This window comes from Diadema setosum, chromosome 4, assembly GCF_964275005.1.
Source record: "Diadema setosum chromosome 4, eeDiaSeto1, whole genome shotgun sequence".
Lineage (NCBI taxonomy): Eukaryota > Metazoa > Echinodermata > Echinoidea > Diadematoida > Diadematidae > Diadema > Diadema setosum.
Genome location: NC_092688.1, coordinates 26793787 through 26811292, shown reverse-complemented (window position 1 = coordinate 26811292; position 17506 = coordinate 26793787). Strand labels below are relative to the sequence as shown.

General features: G+C 40.0%; 1 protein-coding gene across 1 annotated transcript; it reads right to left on the bottom strand.

The window, feature by feature from the left end:
* Positions 1–12165: 12165 nt before the first annotated feature.
* On the bottom strand, positions 12166–13383 carry LOC140227772 (beta-1,3-galactosyltransferase 1-like). The gene has a single exon (XM_072308170.1). The coding sequence runs from the start codon at positions 13381–13383 to the stop codon at positions 12166–12168; it is 1218 nt and encodes a 405-aa protein (XP_072164271.1).
* Between the last annotated feature and the right edge of the window lie 4123 nt (positions 13384–17506).

The window sequence follows — 17506 nt, the reverse complement described above, 5'->3', positions numbered from 1 at the left end:
CAAGTATGTCTTGGCAAGTATGTCTTTTAAAGACAGCTAATACAGATAATTCAAAAGTAAAAGGGAGAGAGAGAGAAAATGTATGTTGAAACTTGAATACAATTGCTCATTGCATCACTTATGTTAATCTGTAAATACACAGGGGGTTACAACGTTTCGAAATTTCTCTTAAGTTGTGTTTGCCTAACAAAACAATACGCTCCTTGTTGTAACCCAATGAAGACGAGTGAAAGGGCTCTGATTGCATGAACTAAGCCTACAGGGGCTTGGGGAGATCCATGTTACCACCGCGCCAATCTGCGTTAGCGCCGTGTTCAAAACGTGTTGAGAACGTAGTCACATCGCGTAATATCGTTGGGACACGGTTCACGGCGGTTTGAGAACCGCCATGAACCGCCATCTAAACCGGCGATGTGTGATCGCCCCTTTACCGAAGGTTGGTTTCCGAAAATGAAATCATATTCGTTAATCCGAAAATGTACAGGCTGCATAGGCCTATACCAGCCAGGGGGGGGGGGGGGCGATGGGGGCGGTCGCCCCCCCCCCCCCTAAGATTTGGACCGGGGATTTGGGAGGCGGAAAAAAAAAATGCGTGTATACTGTATGCATGCACATGAAGCGGGTCTCCTTTGCAACCTTTCATCAAATAAGATATTTTTTTGAATATTTCACTCAAAGTGTGCACCAGATCGTTGAATTTCAATTCAAAATATGCAAAATCTCTCGTGCTTCGGAGGGGGTATCCCCCTCCCAAACCCTCCCCTCTGTGCCTCTTTCCCTAGCTTAGTACACTTTTTAGATTTACAAAAAAAAATATGAATAATTCTGAGTACACAAGACTTATCACTTATATTCCGAAAACTCAAGGTTCCCTCATGTATCAGGGGAATTTCCCCTTTTAATCGACCCTTTCCTCCCTCAACCCCCCCCCCATCAGTTTTTTTTTATTTCTACCTCACTAGACTTTATACATACACACAGATGGTGCACTGACATTCGGAATTAGAGCTAAATTCCGTGATTTTAACACTTCGATGAAAAAGTATTGCACCAAAATTTTGCACCAGATCGCTGAATTTCAGGTCTGAAAACGCAAAATCACCTTCGTGTGGGAGGGGATATGCCACTATCTACACCCTCGTGTGCATGCTTTCTCTGTTTGATTGCTGAACTGCAGACAGCGTTCATGATATTCAGTGTAAGAATTAATACAAGGAGATTATTTAAGTGATATACCATTTTATAGGCAAATTGTTCAATAATAATCTACACTAAAATATACTGGACTGTTTCAGCTCCTTAAAACACGCAAAAACATGCATCAAATTGCACCATTTGCAACATCAAAATGCAAAAAGTTCTCACCGTGGGAGGGGGGACATCCCCTCCCACACCCTCTCCTCCCCAGGCCCTTCGCTCGCTCCGCTCGCTCGGGTTCAGTGGCGTTCATGATATTCAGTGAAAAGAATTAACACAAGAAGTGTATTCTAAATTGTACCATTTTATAGGCAAATTGTTCAATAATAATCTACATCAAAATATACTGCTACCTTAAACAAGTGGGACTGTCTCTCGTCGTTAAAACACGCAAAAACATGCATCAAATTGCACCATTTGCAACATCAAAATGCAAAAAGTTCTCACCGTGGGAGGGGGGACACCCCCTTCCACACCCTCCCCTCCCCAGGCCCTTCGCTCGCTCCGCTCGTTCGGGTTCAGTCGCGTTCATGATATTCACTGAAAAGAATTAACACAAGAAGTGTATTCTAAATTGTACCATTTTATAGGTAAATTGTTCAATAATAATCTACATCAAAATATACTGCTACCTTAAACAAGTGGGACTGTCTCTCGTCGTTAAAACACGCAAAAACATGCATCAAATTGCACCATTTGCAACATCAAAATGCAAAACTTTCTCACCGCGGGAGGGGGGACACCCCCCTCCCACACCCTCCCCTCCCCCCTCGCTCGCTCCGCTCGCTCGGGTTCAGTCGCGTTCATGATATTCAGTGAAAAGAATTAACACAAGAAGTGTATTTAAATTGTACCATTTTATAGGTATAGGCAAATTGTTCAATAATAATCTACATCAAAATATACTGCTACCTTAAACAAGTGGGACTGTTTCTCGTCGATAAAACGCGCAAAAACATGCATCAAATTGCACCATTTACAACATCACAATGCAAAAAGTTCTTACCGTGGGAGGGGGCACACCCCCTCCCACACCCTCCCTTCCCCCCTCGCTCGCTCCGCTCGCTCGGGTTCAGTCGCGTTCATGATATTCAGTGAAAAGAATTAATATAAGAAGTGTATTTAAATTATACCATTTTATAGGCAAATTGTTCAATAATAATCTACACTAAAATATACTGCTACCTTTAACAAGTGGGACTGTTTCTCGTCGATAAAACGCGCAAAAACATGCATGAAATTGCACCATTTACAACATCAAAATGCAAAAAGTTCTTACCGTGGGAGGGGGGAAACCCCCTCCCACACCCCCCCCCCCCAACCACAGGGACTAGTATACTTATAAGGGACATAACAGAATATACCAAAAAGGGACATCTTATATAACACTTTACAATCTAAGCTTAAGTCTACATAGTGTAATATTTTCATAATCAGCTATTATAATATCTTCCGAATGATGCATGTGCTGAACTTTGTTTTAAATCTATTTTTATATTTCTCCATTATTTTGGACCAACAAATTCTATGTTACGATTAGATATTAATGTACCCATAAAGTGGAATATAATTGCACGTATTCGAAGTTTCATACTTACACATTTTACAGAGCTATTAAAACAATAGTAACTGCTTAAAATTTGAGGTAAATGACCTTTTGAGTGTTTATAAATGAAAATGCCTGCTTGTCAAAGAGTGAAGAGGAGTAAATTTGAGAAATGTATTCAAGTTCAGAAAAGTAAATTAGTGAGTGTCTGAAAGATATGAATTTGTTATTATACGTATTTATGTAAAAACATACACTCTATTCAATAGATACAATGCACGTTTCCTACATGCAGAAATACAATATTAGATATGTTGGAAAATTATTATAGTGCTTTATCAATTCACTAAAATGCGCATTGGAAAAAAAAAAAATCTCACCTGCAGGTCTATTTAAAATACAAATGATTCTACTTTATATATATACTGATAGATAGATAGATAGATTAGATAGATAGATAGATAGATAGATAGATAGATAGATAGATAGATAGACAGATAGATATTGGTTTACACTGTATTTCATCAAAAGGGATTACATATAGCAGCCCAGAGGCTGAATTGCGTCTCGTCGATGTAAATGTTCAATCGAAACAATACAATACAATACAATACAATACAATAATTTTTCACATCTAACAGATACAAAAAAGTGAGCCTTATACTACAAATGCGATTCTCTTTCAAAATACAATATGCTATACAAATACCATTCACTATACAATATGCTATCCAAGACTAATTACGCACAATCACAACTGAAAATAAAATCAACTAATTTAGAATATGGAGAGATACAAGTTGTGTATACTTACAGTTGTGTATACATGTAATGTATGTACATAACATACATGTACCCCAGCCAACTATAATGATAACATGTAGCAAATTTCAAGTCAAATACTAAAAAACGATATAAATTAACAATACTATATTCATATACTTTTTTTTCTCCAAAAAAAGTGATTTACGCATAAAAAATACCGCAAAACCATAGGTACCTACCTGTCCCACACGCAAAACTTCGAATCCACTGCAAAAAAAAAAAACCAAAAAAAAAAACAAAAAAAAAAAAAAAAAAAAAAAAAAAAAAAACCTGAGGGAGTCAGTCAGATCAGCTATTCACCAAAAGAGAGAAAACAATAAACTATACCAATCCCACACGCAAAATTTAGCTATAAAGAATTATAGGGCCTATAATCGATAACAACAGTGTGTAGTAGTAGTAGTAGTAGTAGTAGTAGTAGTAGTAGTAGTAGTAGTAGTAGTAGTCGTAGTAGTAGTAGTAGTAATAGTAACAATAATAATGATGATGATGATGATAATAATAGTAATGATAATAATAATAATAATAATGATAATAATAATAATAATGATAATAATAATAATGATAATAATAATAATAATAATAATAACAATGATAATGATAATAACATTAATAATACTGATAATAATAGTGATAATGATGATCATGACAATGATAATGATAATGATACCTGCATGTTCATGGATACAGTGTAGTCCTTTTGATTTTTCACTAACAAAAGCACCGACAATCTGAATCTCTGCGGAGGTCAGTGGAGAATTTGTTCGGTGCTGATCGTTACCTCATACTTCAAGTATATCAGTTTATTCGTGGGTTGCATATAAATGGACGCATTATGCGCATTTTACGCAGCTAGCATGATTTATTGCCCAAGTTTATTGTAACCCCTCTGATTTATCGGATAGACTACCATAGTCAGAGTAATTTTGGCGCTGGGTAAAAATGTCAGAGGTAAATATGTCATGAAAGGGGTAAATATTTCAGGCATAAAATGTCAGAGGAAAATATCATGTGTTTAAACTTCGGATCGGAGTAAAACTGTCGGAGTAAAAATATAGGGGGGAAAATACCATGGATGATAGTTACATTGGTTGAGGTGGAGATTCAGCTTTTGACATTTTGCTAGATACTTAGAAACAACTTTATAAGATATTTAAAAAATACAAATCTAAGTGAAATTCAAAGTTAATTTGACGAAAAGACGAAAATCGGTTTTGAAATGGCCGAGATAAAAACAAACAAAGTGAAACAAAGCGATCCTAACAAAAAGTGGGTCCCACGTTTTATTAGGACTGTTTCGATTTAGATAATTGAGCCATTATATACCCGATTTTCATCAAATAAACTTTGACTTCGTCTTAAAATTTATTATGCTCTTTCACATTAGCAGATTATTCTACTTAAAGAATCAAGTACAAGCTGACGCGGCATCTTGAATACAAGATTCGTGATGTAATATCTATTCACATACTGCGAGATATTAATTGGTGAGAGGGGCAGCAAGGCGTGAATCTGCGTTAGCGCCCTCCGAGGGAGGAACGTATAAAGTGTGTTATACTGTAATTGGAAATTCATCTTTTGTTGTTGTTGTTGTTGTTGTTATTTGTTTGTTTAGAGAGACACGATATGAGGAAAGCGGGTTTGTACTGGTGTGTAATCACTATCTATGCCTATCTTACTATATAGAACAGTCGAAATACCAGTGAGTTCCCGTTTACTGTAGGCCTTATAAATATAATTATTCGTTTTCATAGACTTCTCATTGACATGGTTCTTGCGTGTACAACTTAGCTGGCTGTTGAGGGCGTTATCTTCACGTACGGCTCTGGGTTTTTGTGCTCTGGGAATGCCCAGTGCCGTAAAGGTTTGACTTGAAATAATGAAAAAGGTAGATAAAACAAATAAAAATAGAAATACTGCACAAAAATTTTACTTGTCTTTACAAAGCTGTGACATCGCTTTCAACCTTTAAAAAGTCAAAGCACGATCAGGTTGATTTTTATCATACAGTAAAATGAATTTTAAAAAGGGTAGAGGTTTCCTTCTTTAATAGGACTTGAGTGATATTAGGAAGTGATCGGAAAAGTGGTAATATATCAAATTTTAGCGATTAAAATTGCCCGATCATGCCCATGCAAACACGTGCTGTTATTTACATACAAATTGCATGTATGCCTTATGGTGGTGATACTATTACTCTATCCAGTCTTTTACCTACACAAATCTTGACATTTTTTGTTTGCATATTTTTCACATGACTTAAAATAAAAATGAATCATAACCGTTGCCGTGTGTCAGTATCATTGCAAGATAGGCTACTGGGGGAAAATGGGTCCCACCTTGTGCAGGAGCACTTTGTCTTATCTTTTTTTTTTTTTTTTTTTTTTTTTTTTTTACATCTCAGGCATTTCAAACCTAATTTTCATCTAAACCTTTGATTCATCATAATGCTCTTGAATATGTTATATAAAATGGTTTCTAAATGCCTAGGAAAAAAGTTCAGATTTGTATTTTGAATCCCCACCTCAACCCAAACTATACCCATCCCTTTAACAACACTTCTCACGGTATCTCTTGACATCCTAGACCCCGTTTACAGTGCGGGGCCGGGCTCGGCCGCGGCTCGGCCGCGGCCGATTCCGGCCTCAATTGCGCGGCCGAGCCTCGCAATTTTGTCCGTTTACACTGCTGGGCTCGGCCGCGCTTTTGATTCAAACCTTTCAATATTTTGTCGTAGTGGCGCTCTGCTTGTAAACAAACGCAATTTGGTATTGTCTGGTTTTCAGACCCTTTGCCAAATGAATTCCGTGGCGACGAAGTCGCCGTTCGGGTAAAGGCCTTTGCCGAAGGAAAAATCCTTTGCAGGAGAAAACCACCTTAAACTATACTAGTTTTCCACGTTGAGGGGGTTAATATCCTGAATAGCGAAAGATACAGGCAGAGGGTTTGGAAGCCAGACTAAAATTGGCCGCGCAATTGGCCGCGCATTTGGCCCAGTTTGCGTTTACACCAAGAAGAGGCCGGGCTCGGCCGCGGCTCGGCCGCGGCCGAGACCACCTCCAGAGCGAGGCCAAATGCGAGGCCAATTTTGGCCTCGCATTTGGCCTTTTGCGCGTTTACACTGAAGCGGGGCTGGGCTCGGCCGCGGCCGAGCCTCGCACTGTAAACGGGGTCCTAGACCCCGTTTACAGTGCGAGGCTCGGCCGCGGCCGAGCCGCGGCCGAGCCCAGCCCCGCTTCAGTGTAAACGCGCAAAAGGCCAAATGCGAGGCCAAAATTGGCCTCGCATTTGGCCTCGCTCTGGAGGTGGTCTCGGCCGCGGCCGAGCCGCGGCCGAGCCCGGCCTCTTCTTGGTGTAAACGCAAACTGGGCCAAATGCGCGGCCAATTGCGCGGCCAATTTTAGTCTGGCTTCCAAACCCTCTGCCTGTATCTTTCGCTATTCAGGATATTAACCCCCTCCCTGTGGAAAACTAGTATAGTTTAAGGCGGTTTTGTCCTGCAAAGGATTTTTTTCCTTCGGCAAAGGCCTTTGCCCGAACGGCGACTTCGTCGCCACGGAATTCATTTGGCAAAGGGTCTGAAAACCAGACAATACCAAATTGCGTTTGTTTACAAGCAGAGCACCACTACGACAAAATATTGAAAGGTTTGAATCAAAAGCGCGGCCGAGCCCAGCAGTGTAAACGGACAAAATTGCGAGGCTCGGCCGCGCAATTGAGGCCGGTTTCGGCCGCGGCCGAGCCGCGGCCGAGCCCGGCCCCGCACTGTAAACGGGGTCCTATTCTCGTATCGTTTTGTATCCAGTGGAAAAGACGCTATATGAAAGCATCGACTATTATTTATCATTTAATCTATCATCATAATAATTTCCTGTTCATATCGGGGGGGGGGGGGGGGTTGCATAATCAGCCATGGACATAACCATGGACCATACCTGTTGGTTCCGTGGTGATTATGTATTATTTGTAGCTCCAACCACAAACACCACAAATCGAGCGAAAGGACACCTGTACACCAAGCTGACAAGACGGACACGAATAGTGAAGGCAAACATTTCATTCTTTTTAAACAATGTTCTGTTGAAACACTTTATTTATTCAGAGAGGTGTTACAGAGATGGAGTGGCGACTCTTCGTAATTCATGCAAACACAATGTTTGGGTTCAAGGCGTTACAATGGGGTGTCTAGCATTCCACTACGCTTCTAAGTCATGCTGGGCACCGCTCTAGTTGCAAGACGAAGTTCGGAGACGAAGAGCGCATTTCACCTTTCGTTGAATTACAAGCTTTATTTCACCGTAAAATTTTTAATGAAATACTCGAATTGATTTAGAATAGTTTAGAAAAGAATTCAATATTATAAACATGTATTTCTAGTTTCTTCGTAATGCGCAAATCGAAGTGAAATGAAAATTAGGCCCTCTTAAAAACCTAATATTTTTCTATAATGCGCACATTTCCGCAAGTTAGTTTTCTATCTTTTAATCTGGTATATTTTGATCTTTCAAATAAAGTACTCCGCTAAAGCGTATTCCAGCGTGCTTTTAAACTATTTGCTGTTAAAATTGTCAGTTTTACACTGCATTTTGATTTGCTGTTCCAATTCAAGGTACACAAATTCATTGTTGCCATCACATTGAAAGAGAGAGCGAATTGCAGTAGGGGCAAGTATTTCTAGATGTGAGAGCGCTAGTCCCGACTATTGATGCTCTCTTTTGTCAAAGCACATGGGTAACACCTGTAGTTCAACGCATAACTTCTCGGCGGTGCCGCGCATGACTTCAAAGGAGAGCAGGAGTTGTCTCTCCTTCTCGAGCACCTCCCTGATTTATCAATAGATACCTCAACAGTGCACAAACCGCAAGGGGCCGGAAAGCAGGGCATTTCACTTGCAATATACAGTATACAGTATTGTCAAGTACATTTACAGTGTATTGTAAAATTATATTGTAATATTTCGAATTGAAGCCGACGGTCTTTTTCGCGGCATGAAATTTTCACAAATTGCCACTGGCATTCATTGCACATTATACAGTGTATACAAGAACTTTGGCGTATGCATTTTGAGAACGTTTTCTATGACATACCCCGTTTTACAGTACATGCATCAGGTGTGTTGCGTCTCCCTGGCCGGACGTGCCCGATTATCATGCACAGCTGTAATGGTTCACAGCGAGCGCACTTTTTAATGTAGAATGGCGTTTTGACAGAAAGGTCGATTAAAATGGCAAAATAACAGGCAAAACCATGTGGCTGCGTACATCAGTAATACCGTTGCAGTAAACCTAACTTGACATTAATAGGTGCAAAAAAAGCAAAAAACAAAAACAAAACAACAACAACGAACAAACAAGCAAACGCCTAACATACACTGAAATAGACGCCATTTCAGGTACAGCAAAACCAACACGGTAATTTTGACAAAGACATAGTATAGTGTCAGGCACTGCGTTATGATCATCTGAACACGAAGTGCAGTATGTCGCAGGAGCGAAATGGTTTATCACCATGTTCGAGCTGACATTGAGGATTGCAGTATACAAGCAAAAAACAAACAAACAAACAAACAAAAACAAGAAAAAAAAAACCAGTAACGCCACTTGATGATAACCGGTTATGTCCTAAGAAAATTATGTGGATATGAAGTTTCACACAATCTTCCCAGACCACTAATATCGGAAACAGACAAGTATGCAAATAAGGCAAGTCAGTGATGCCATCGCCACGCAACTCTGTTACAGACCAATTCGGTTTGAGCATAGGACCTACTGTTTTTCATGATAATTTCTTACTGGGGGCTTCAAGTATGCCTAACAAACGATATGCACTGACATAGCAACGCACCTGGCTCATTAAACTGAATCCACTGAAAGCCATTTTGTTCTTCTTTGGAAGTTCCCCCCCCCCCCAGTCATGACCGCCATAAGTTATCAGTGCTCTGAAGTCGAATTCATCTATAGGTGGTGACACATTTCCTCCTGTGACAAATTGCTCTGGTTTTATTTTCTCCAAGTACATAGGCCCGAATTCACGAAGGTGGTACAATCTTTGTCCATGAACCATGGACAAAGACTGTAATTTTGTAAGGGGCGCCAAGTGTCGCATGGCCTATGTCGTTACGAAATCATTCATTTCGTTAACGAAATGTTAAACATTTCGTCATCGAAATGACCGATTTCGGAACGAAATAGGCCATGCGACACTTGGCGCCCCATACGTTTGTCCATGGTTTAAACCATGGACAAAGATTGTACCACCTTCGTGAATTCGGGCCTGACCTGCCTGAGGGTTTGGGTTAGGGTTGTGATAGGGTTTTAGATTCAGTGCGATGTGGGGATTAGGATTGGGGTTAGGGTTATGTTTGTGGGTGGAATTGATGTTTGGCTTATCAGTGTGCAGATATTTCATAGGAGCAATTGTCGCTGGAGCAAATTTCATGGAACCATTCTACAGATATGTTTTGAAATGTTTGAAACGAATCTTGCGGTATAGTAGTTAAAGGGAAGGTAAACCCAAAAAGCAATGTGGATTGAGTGAAAGCAGCAACATTAGTAGAACACATCAGTGAAAGTTTGAGGAAAATCGGACAATCGATGCAAAAGTTATGAATTTTTAAAGTTTTGGTGTTGAAACCGCTGGATGAGGAGACTACTAGAGGATATGACGTATGAGTGGACAACAATACAAAGAAAATATAAAGGAAATTCAAAAAAAATTCACTTTTCTAGAATTATGAAAGAGCAATGGACCAACCTCTTTCAGAAAGCAGGGGGAATAATTGCTACCCCTAACATATGTCAATATCAAGTTGATGGAATTTGTAATTTTCATGAAAAATGGATTTTTGTAGAATTTTCTTTATATTTTCTTGGTATTGTTGTCCACTCATACGTCATAACCTCTAGTAGTCTCCTCGTCCAGCGGTCCCAACACCAAAACTTTAAAAATTCATAACTTTTGCATCGATTGTCCGATTTTCTTCAAACTTTCACTGATGTGTTCTACTAATGTTGCTGCTTTCACTCAATCCACATTGCTCTGGGGTTTATCTTCCCTTTAAGCGCTATCACTTTCCATATCGAAAGATTCAAATTCAATTCAACTCATTTATTTTCATTCTCATTTTTCTTCCAACAAAACATAACACAAAGTAAATCAGGATTTCTATCATAAACATACATTATGATAACAAAGTACGAAAAATAAACAATCATCATCTAATAAATAAGATCATCATCTTGAAATGATTACATCGCTTGCCAACGTGACCAGTGACTTCGATGTGACGGATTCAAGTCGCTGCCTTGAATCCATGTAAATAGCTGCAGCGTGGCTGCAGAGACTCCAACCCTGTCAATCTCTCTCCTGTATGGACCCCCATTGAAAAAAAAATAGAGACTAATGGCGTGAACACAATAATGTCCACGAACGCAAGAGAAACGGTCCATGATCGTCATACATGCTCTCTGCTGCTATCTTAGCCTTACTTTTTTTGAATATTTTATCATGACATGACAAAACTAACGTTTGGAGGGAGAAAACTCTTAATTAGCAGGACACACGCAGCTGGCCTAGAGAGGGAGAATTTGAAATTCAAGCGGGAGAAGAGGAGATTTTGCGAAAATTACCTCAAAGAATTAATTTGTTTTTAACTCTGTACAGGGACACAAAGTAATAATTTCCTCAATCTTGTAGTAACAAGATTTTGTTTTTTCTCCGGTAGACGAAACAATGGTTTTGTACTTTCCGTATGTTTATTGGGAAAATGATCTACTACATGGGATACCATTTTTATTGAAATAGGAACACTGAGTACCGGAATTGTTGAAATATTTCATTCCTTCTGTGGCCGCAACATTAACGATATTTTCGAAGTTTGCTTCAGCTAGCGGTCAACAGTGGGACATGGATTGTTTAATCAGACATGAAACTAAGTATATGACAGCATGGATGGAGCTGACTTTTCGTATCAAGTTGACGATCTTCACTTTAATTGTTAATCTATGATAGTATGAAAGTGACTCAATTTTTTTCCAAGTGGTAATTACAAAGTACTTCATGTATAACGAAGAACAGAAGGTTATCATTTTGCTGGTGTTATGTTGACATTAAAAATAATTTCAAGAAAAAAAATCCAATGTTGTTTTGCTTCATTTATCTTTATCTAGATCAATGCTCAACTTACCCCTGTCTGCTCAGCTTACCCCAGATGTTGAATCAATTTACCCCATAGGCGGGGCAAGCTGAGCCATTTGACCTCTGTTTTTTTTTTTTTTTTTCAAAGGTCATATTGACCTTCTGTGTGGGAACAGCAAGTAAAATGATAACCAGTCATTTCTGTTGTAACACGCCATAAGCAAACCTGGCTCAACATATCCCGCCTTCCCCTACCTAACAGAAATGTTATGAAGTGACTTTTGACTCCAGACCACTGTTGATGCTGATGACATGTGGATGTGAACCTGTATGCTCTATACACGATTGATATCGAGAAGTGGTTTCGTGTCCATAAAATATCATCCCAATTTCACATCTATCAAAAGAAGATTATGGGAGATTGATATATATAATCAAAACTGTCAACACTCAGTACTAGCTCAGGAGAAGTTAAATTTACATACTACGTTCTTATCTGTGTAAACGCGCCATAGTTTTATCAGCTCTGATTTACCCACACCATGAACAGTCATAGCATTTCTTAGGGAACATACATCATGCTTTCCGCCATAGTTCCTAAAGCCTTGATGATCAACGGGGGTCACTCCGATTTTCTTCGCTAAAATCCCCACGAAAGCATCTTCGATGTTAATGATGACGGTTGTCAAGGCTTCCTGAATAAGTTGTGGCACGACATCGGCGGATATTACGTAACTGCCTCCGCTACAATAGGGTGGGTAGAAGCGCCCGTAATACATGGTGTCGGGAACATGGTACCTCGAGTACAAACGGTGTTCTGGTATACTCGGAGAAAAACGGATACTGGCAGATTGCAATAAGCCAATATAAAATTTATCTAAACTTTCATTTCGATTCCTTAGTGATACCAATAGAGAGACGATGTTCCTAAAGTTGACAAACACGTCTGCATCGCCCTTGTAGACATAGGTGGCATGTGAGCAATACTTCGTCACCCATTTCAATCCTAGTATCAACTTGAGAGTGAGGTTTTTGTAAGAATCGACGAAATTTCCTTGGACGATGTCCCCGTATTGGACAAATTCCTGTCGGAGTCGGTCTCTCATCTTCTGCGAGTCGTGTCGCGAGACTCCCATGACAAACACACACCGAATAAACATACCGAGAATGATGCGCTGTTTGCACCACGTGCTTCTGATAGCTTTTCGCGTTTCTCCTGCTTCCGGTGGAGTGTTGACCAAGGCAATGATGAAGATGCCCCTAAACTTGTCGTGGCAGATGTCATAGTTATCAAACTTGGCGGCAAGAACCCTTTGCAGATAGAGACGGTTGTCAACGTTGGAGGGCAGGACGAGGTCCAGGTCAGGGTTGATACACTCCCGAAGCCGACGAGTGTGATTGGTCCAAGCTTGCACGAGTCCATCTCGACCCTCAGGTCCGTTCATGGTCACCATAGCTCTAAATGCACATGGGCGTTTCACGAACTCGGTGTCAGTGTAGGCGTTGTCGATGACAAATGTCCAATCTCTTTCGTGCGCTAAGTGTCGCAAAAGTTCCTGGGCTTTGGGGGCTACCGAGGGATCTTTGATCACCTCAGTCAATTCGTTTCCCGCACCACTGTCTATCACATATCCATTTCTATCAGGACAAAAAGGATGACTCTCATCTGATTCTGGCATTTGAGGGGATGCAGGTTTACCGTCAGAAAACTTTTCTGATATTTTCCCTGTCCAAGAACACTTACTTGTTATTCCATGTCTCTCAGAGTACTCTAACCGTTCAATCATTTTCTTGAAGTTAACCACAGTACTGTCGAGACCAAAATAGATATAACGGTGGGTTAAACACATTTTTGTCGCCCACTGTATTCCAAGAAGAAGTGGGAGAGTGGTGCATTCCTTATCAGCATACAAAAAAGATCCACGCAAGATATCCCCATATTCCATCGCCTCTGTCTCCAGTACGTGGTCAACAATTGCTGACCCGGTGCCTGTAACGAAGACAATTTTGACCCTCTTGCTTTGACGTGATGTCGCATGACCCCAAGTCTCCCTGATAGCCTTTCTCATCCCGACATCTTCAGGGAGTGATGCTATTAGGGCGATGATGTATGTGGCGTTGTCGCATGTCACGCGGATATCATCAAAAGACGTCGATTGGTCCTGCAATGGGGGTGATGTGACAGCTTTGGAACTATAAGGCACATGGCTTGCTTGGTTTATGGTGACTACGTCAACGTGGCGTCGCAGAGGTGGATACGTACTCCTGGCGAAATCACCTGATCTGGTCGCTTCTTTAACAACTTTTCTCTGCCCATACACCACTAGCATGAAAACCACGTTCGTAACTCCAAGAAGAAGCATTAATACCAAGACAGACTTGCGGTAACGCTTAATGAAATACATTTTGCCAAGCTACAAGATACACTTGTTCTGTCACGGTATGTAAGGAATGTCCTCGATCACTCCGACAAGAGTAATCGTGAATCGCTCATGCATCCATAACCACTATGTAGCATACAGAGTACGTAGTATCAAGAAAATATTCACTTACATATCAATTAAGTTGTGGTCATCATAACACGCGTGTTGATTCTGCGCAGGATGCCGCTATAGGGAATGGTTACATTCCTCGGCAAGGTTGCTTCGTAATCACAAGTGAACGGATTTAAGTGTTTAACAATCACAGAAGAATACGGCGAAATTTCCTTGCTCACATTTTCCAGGTCGCTCTTAGTACATTATGTAGTACCGATGAATAGTGGTAAGCGTAAACCCGCTCGATAAAAATCACTGCTGGTCATAAGGGATACTTTTTGTGCATGACAAACGGAGTTCTTTCACGCAGGGGAGCTCCGCCCCGTCTAAAAACTCGACCGTGACAGATCAGCAGGGGTTAATTATAAGTGAGTAAGGGATCCCACTCCCCTATCAGGGTAACAGAGGGGACATTTGCGTGGACTGGTTGCGTTGTCGGATCATGAAAAGTGCAGCTGTCGAAGATGACTTCATCTTACGAGAAAAATGAGAAAGGCTATATGCACGCGACAACACAAACGCATGCACAGAATATACTCGCATATTTGTGTATTATGCATTATATCTACGCGTGTGTACTGTGTATACATTCATATAATATCATCGGGGAGGTGTAAGAAAAGGAGAGGCAACTCCTGCTCTCCTTTGAAGGATGCGCGGCACCGCCGAGAAGTTATGCGCTTAACTACAGGTGGAAAATAGGTGCTTTAACAAAAGAGAGCATCGATAATCGGGACTAGCGCTCTCACATCTAGAATACTTGCCCCCACTGCATTTCGCTCTTTCTCTTTCAATGTGATGGCAACAATGAATTTGTGTACCTTGAATTGGAGCAGCGAATCAAAATGCAGTGTAAAACTGACAATTTTAACAGCAAATAGTTTAAAAGCACGCTGGAGCACGCTTTAGCGGAGTACTTTATTTGAAAGATCAAAATATCCCAGATTAAAGGATAGAAAACTAACATGTGGAAATGTGCGCATTATAGAAAAATATTAGGTTTTTAAGAGGGCCTAATTTTCATTTCATTTCGATTTGCGCATTACGGAGAAACTATTATTATTATCATTATTATTATTTCGTTTTATTTATACAGGGTGGCCCCGTCAGTAATCAAGTACTGTTTTCCAGGGGGCCCTGGAACTAGAAATACATGTTTATAATATTGAATTCTTTCCTAAACTACTCTTAATCAATTCGAGTATTTCATTTAAAATTTTACGGGGAATAAAGCTTGTAATTCAACGAAAGGTGGAATGCGTTCCTCGTCTCCGAACTTCGCCTTGCAACTAGAGCGGTGCAGAGCATGACTTCAAAGCGTATAGTGGAATGATAGACATCCCATTATAACGCTTTGAAACCAAACATAATTATGTTTGCATGAATTACGAACGAGTTGTCTCTCTCCTTTTCTTGCACCTCCCTGAATATTATATATAAATATTATGTGCGTGTGTAGGTGTATGTGATTTAAGTTACAATCAAAATGATTTTTAAGAGACCGTTTAACATATATCAATTGAGGATTATTCTTGGAAAATGTCCATCTATTTTATTGTATTTTGTTTATTCTTTTTAATGAAACATATTTTGCTTATTTCAATTTTAGAAGAAAAAGTGATGAAAGTAACATTTTGACCCTCAAAGGTGACCATTAATTTTCAAGAACCACAAAGAGTGATATATTATTGAGTAGGAAATCTTATGCACTTTAATATGATATCATATACATGATATAAGCATTAATATGAGATTCTATTATTTTCATTGAGCGTTACAATGGAAACGGCTCTGGAGCCCACACCCACCACTAAGAAAAAACAAACAAACAAACAAACAAACAAACAAACAAACAAACAAAAAAGTGGATTCTGATCACTGGTCGTCGGAGCTATTCAGGAAACATCATTTTTAATTGTCCCTTTAAATGGGGGGGGGGGGGTTCTACACTAGCCCATGGACTTTTAGTAAATGTGTGTGCGTGTTGTGTAACAACCACGACACAAGTCATGTCTATCATTCATAAAACACTTTGGTTTATGTTGTTGTGAATTGTGACTGATTCATGCACACCCCACTTCCGTCAGCAGGTTTATCATGCCGTCAAACTGTCAGTTCGCAATCTTAATAAATGATAATATTTCTCGTCCTTAACTGAATAAAGCATCGGATAACAATCACAGATGTAGAAATTCTTTTGTGCATCTTAATTATCACACCTGCCTAAAGGGTACAAACGAAAACCCTTTTCCGAAAAACCTGAGAATTTCGCTATGGCTTCTGTGCATTGCCAGATATAAACCCTATAGGTAGTGTCTTGCCTTTTTATCTTGCGTCTTTCTATGCTTCTGTCTTCTGTCCTCTTAATCTCTCTCTCTGTCTTTCTTTATGTTCTTCTTCTTCTTTTTCTTCTTATCATTTTGTGTGACTGATCACAACAAAGTTCCCAATCTATTATGGACAATATACTTTCTAGGTATAATCTACTTCATTGTAAGTTTGTTATTGTGATTCCATGAGGGCACTCGAATGTAATATGAACAGTACTACACATGGCATACTTTTTTTTTTACGGTTCTCACACGCTCTGATTGGTCTCCTCTTAGCTTCTTAACTCATGGCGTTCTGTCATCGTTAAGAGTTGGCTCCTCCTGCAATCCAAATGGAGTTTTCAATTCAGACACCACGATGTGAAAATTTTGTACTTTGCTTACACTGAATTATCGTCGACGCTTCTGACCATTAAAACTCTTCTGGTCCGGTTTCCGTTCACTACACTCCACTCAGACCACCCTCCTAAAAGTGATGGAAGACTGGTTAAGTTCTATGGACAAAGGAAAACTCGTTGGCATGGTTACTATTGACCTGCGAAAAGCATTTGATACAGTCGACCACACTCTACACTTCTTGACAAACTGCGCTTGATTGGTATGGGTCCTCTCGCCTGTGAATGGTTTGGGGATTATTTGAGTGGTCGCTTTCAGTACACTGGAGTCAATGCAGTTAGATCCCAGCCTTTAAATGTGAGGTGTGGCGTCCCACAGGGGTCCAATCTCGGTCCTCTTTTGTTTATGGTCTACATTAACGACCTACCCAACTGTTTGTAACATTCATCTGTTGCGTTGTACGCGGATGACACGTGCATTTATTTTTCTGGAGAGAGAATCAGTCAAATCGAAGCCAAACTTAATACCGATTGGAACATATCTAAATAGCTGAAGTGTAATCATTCAGTTTTAAATTCCAATAAATGTGAAGCTATGAT

Bases quoted from the DNA above. Each gene is read 5' to 3' on its own strand.
- LOC140227772 (XM_072308170.1), bottom strand. From the start codon at position 13,383: ATGCCAGAATCAGATGAGAGTCATCCTTTTTGTCCTGATAGAAATGGA.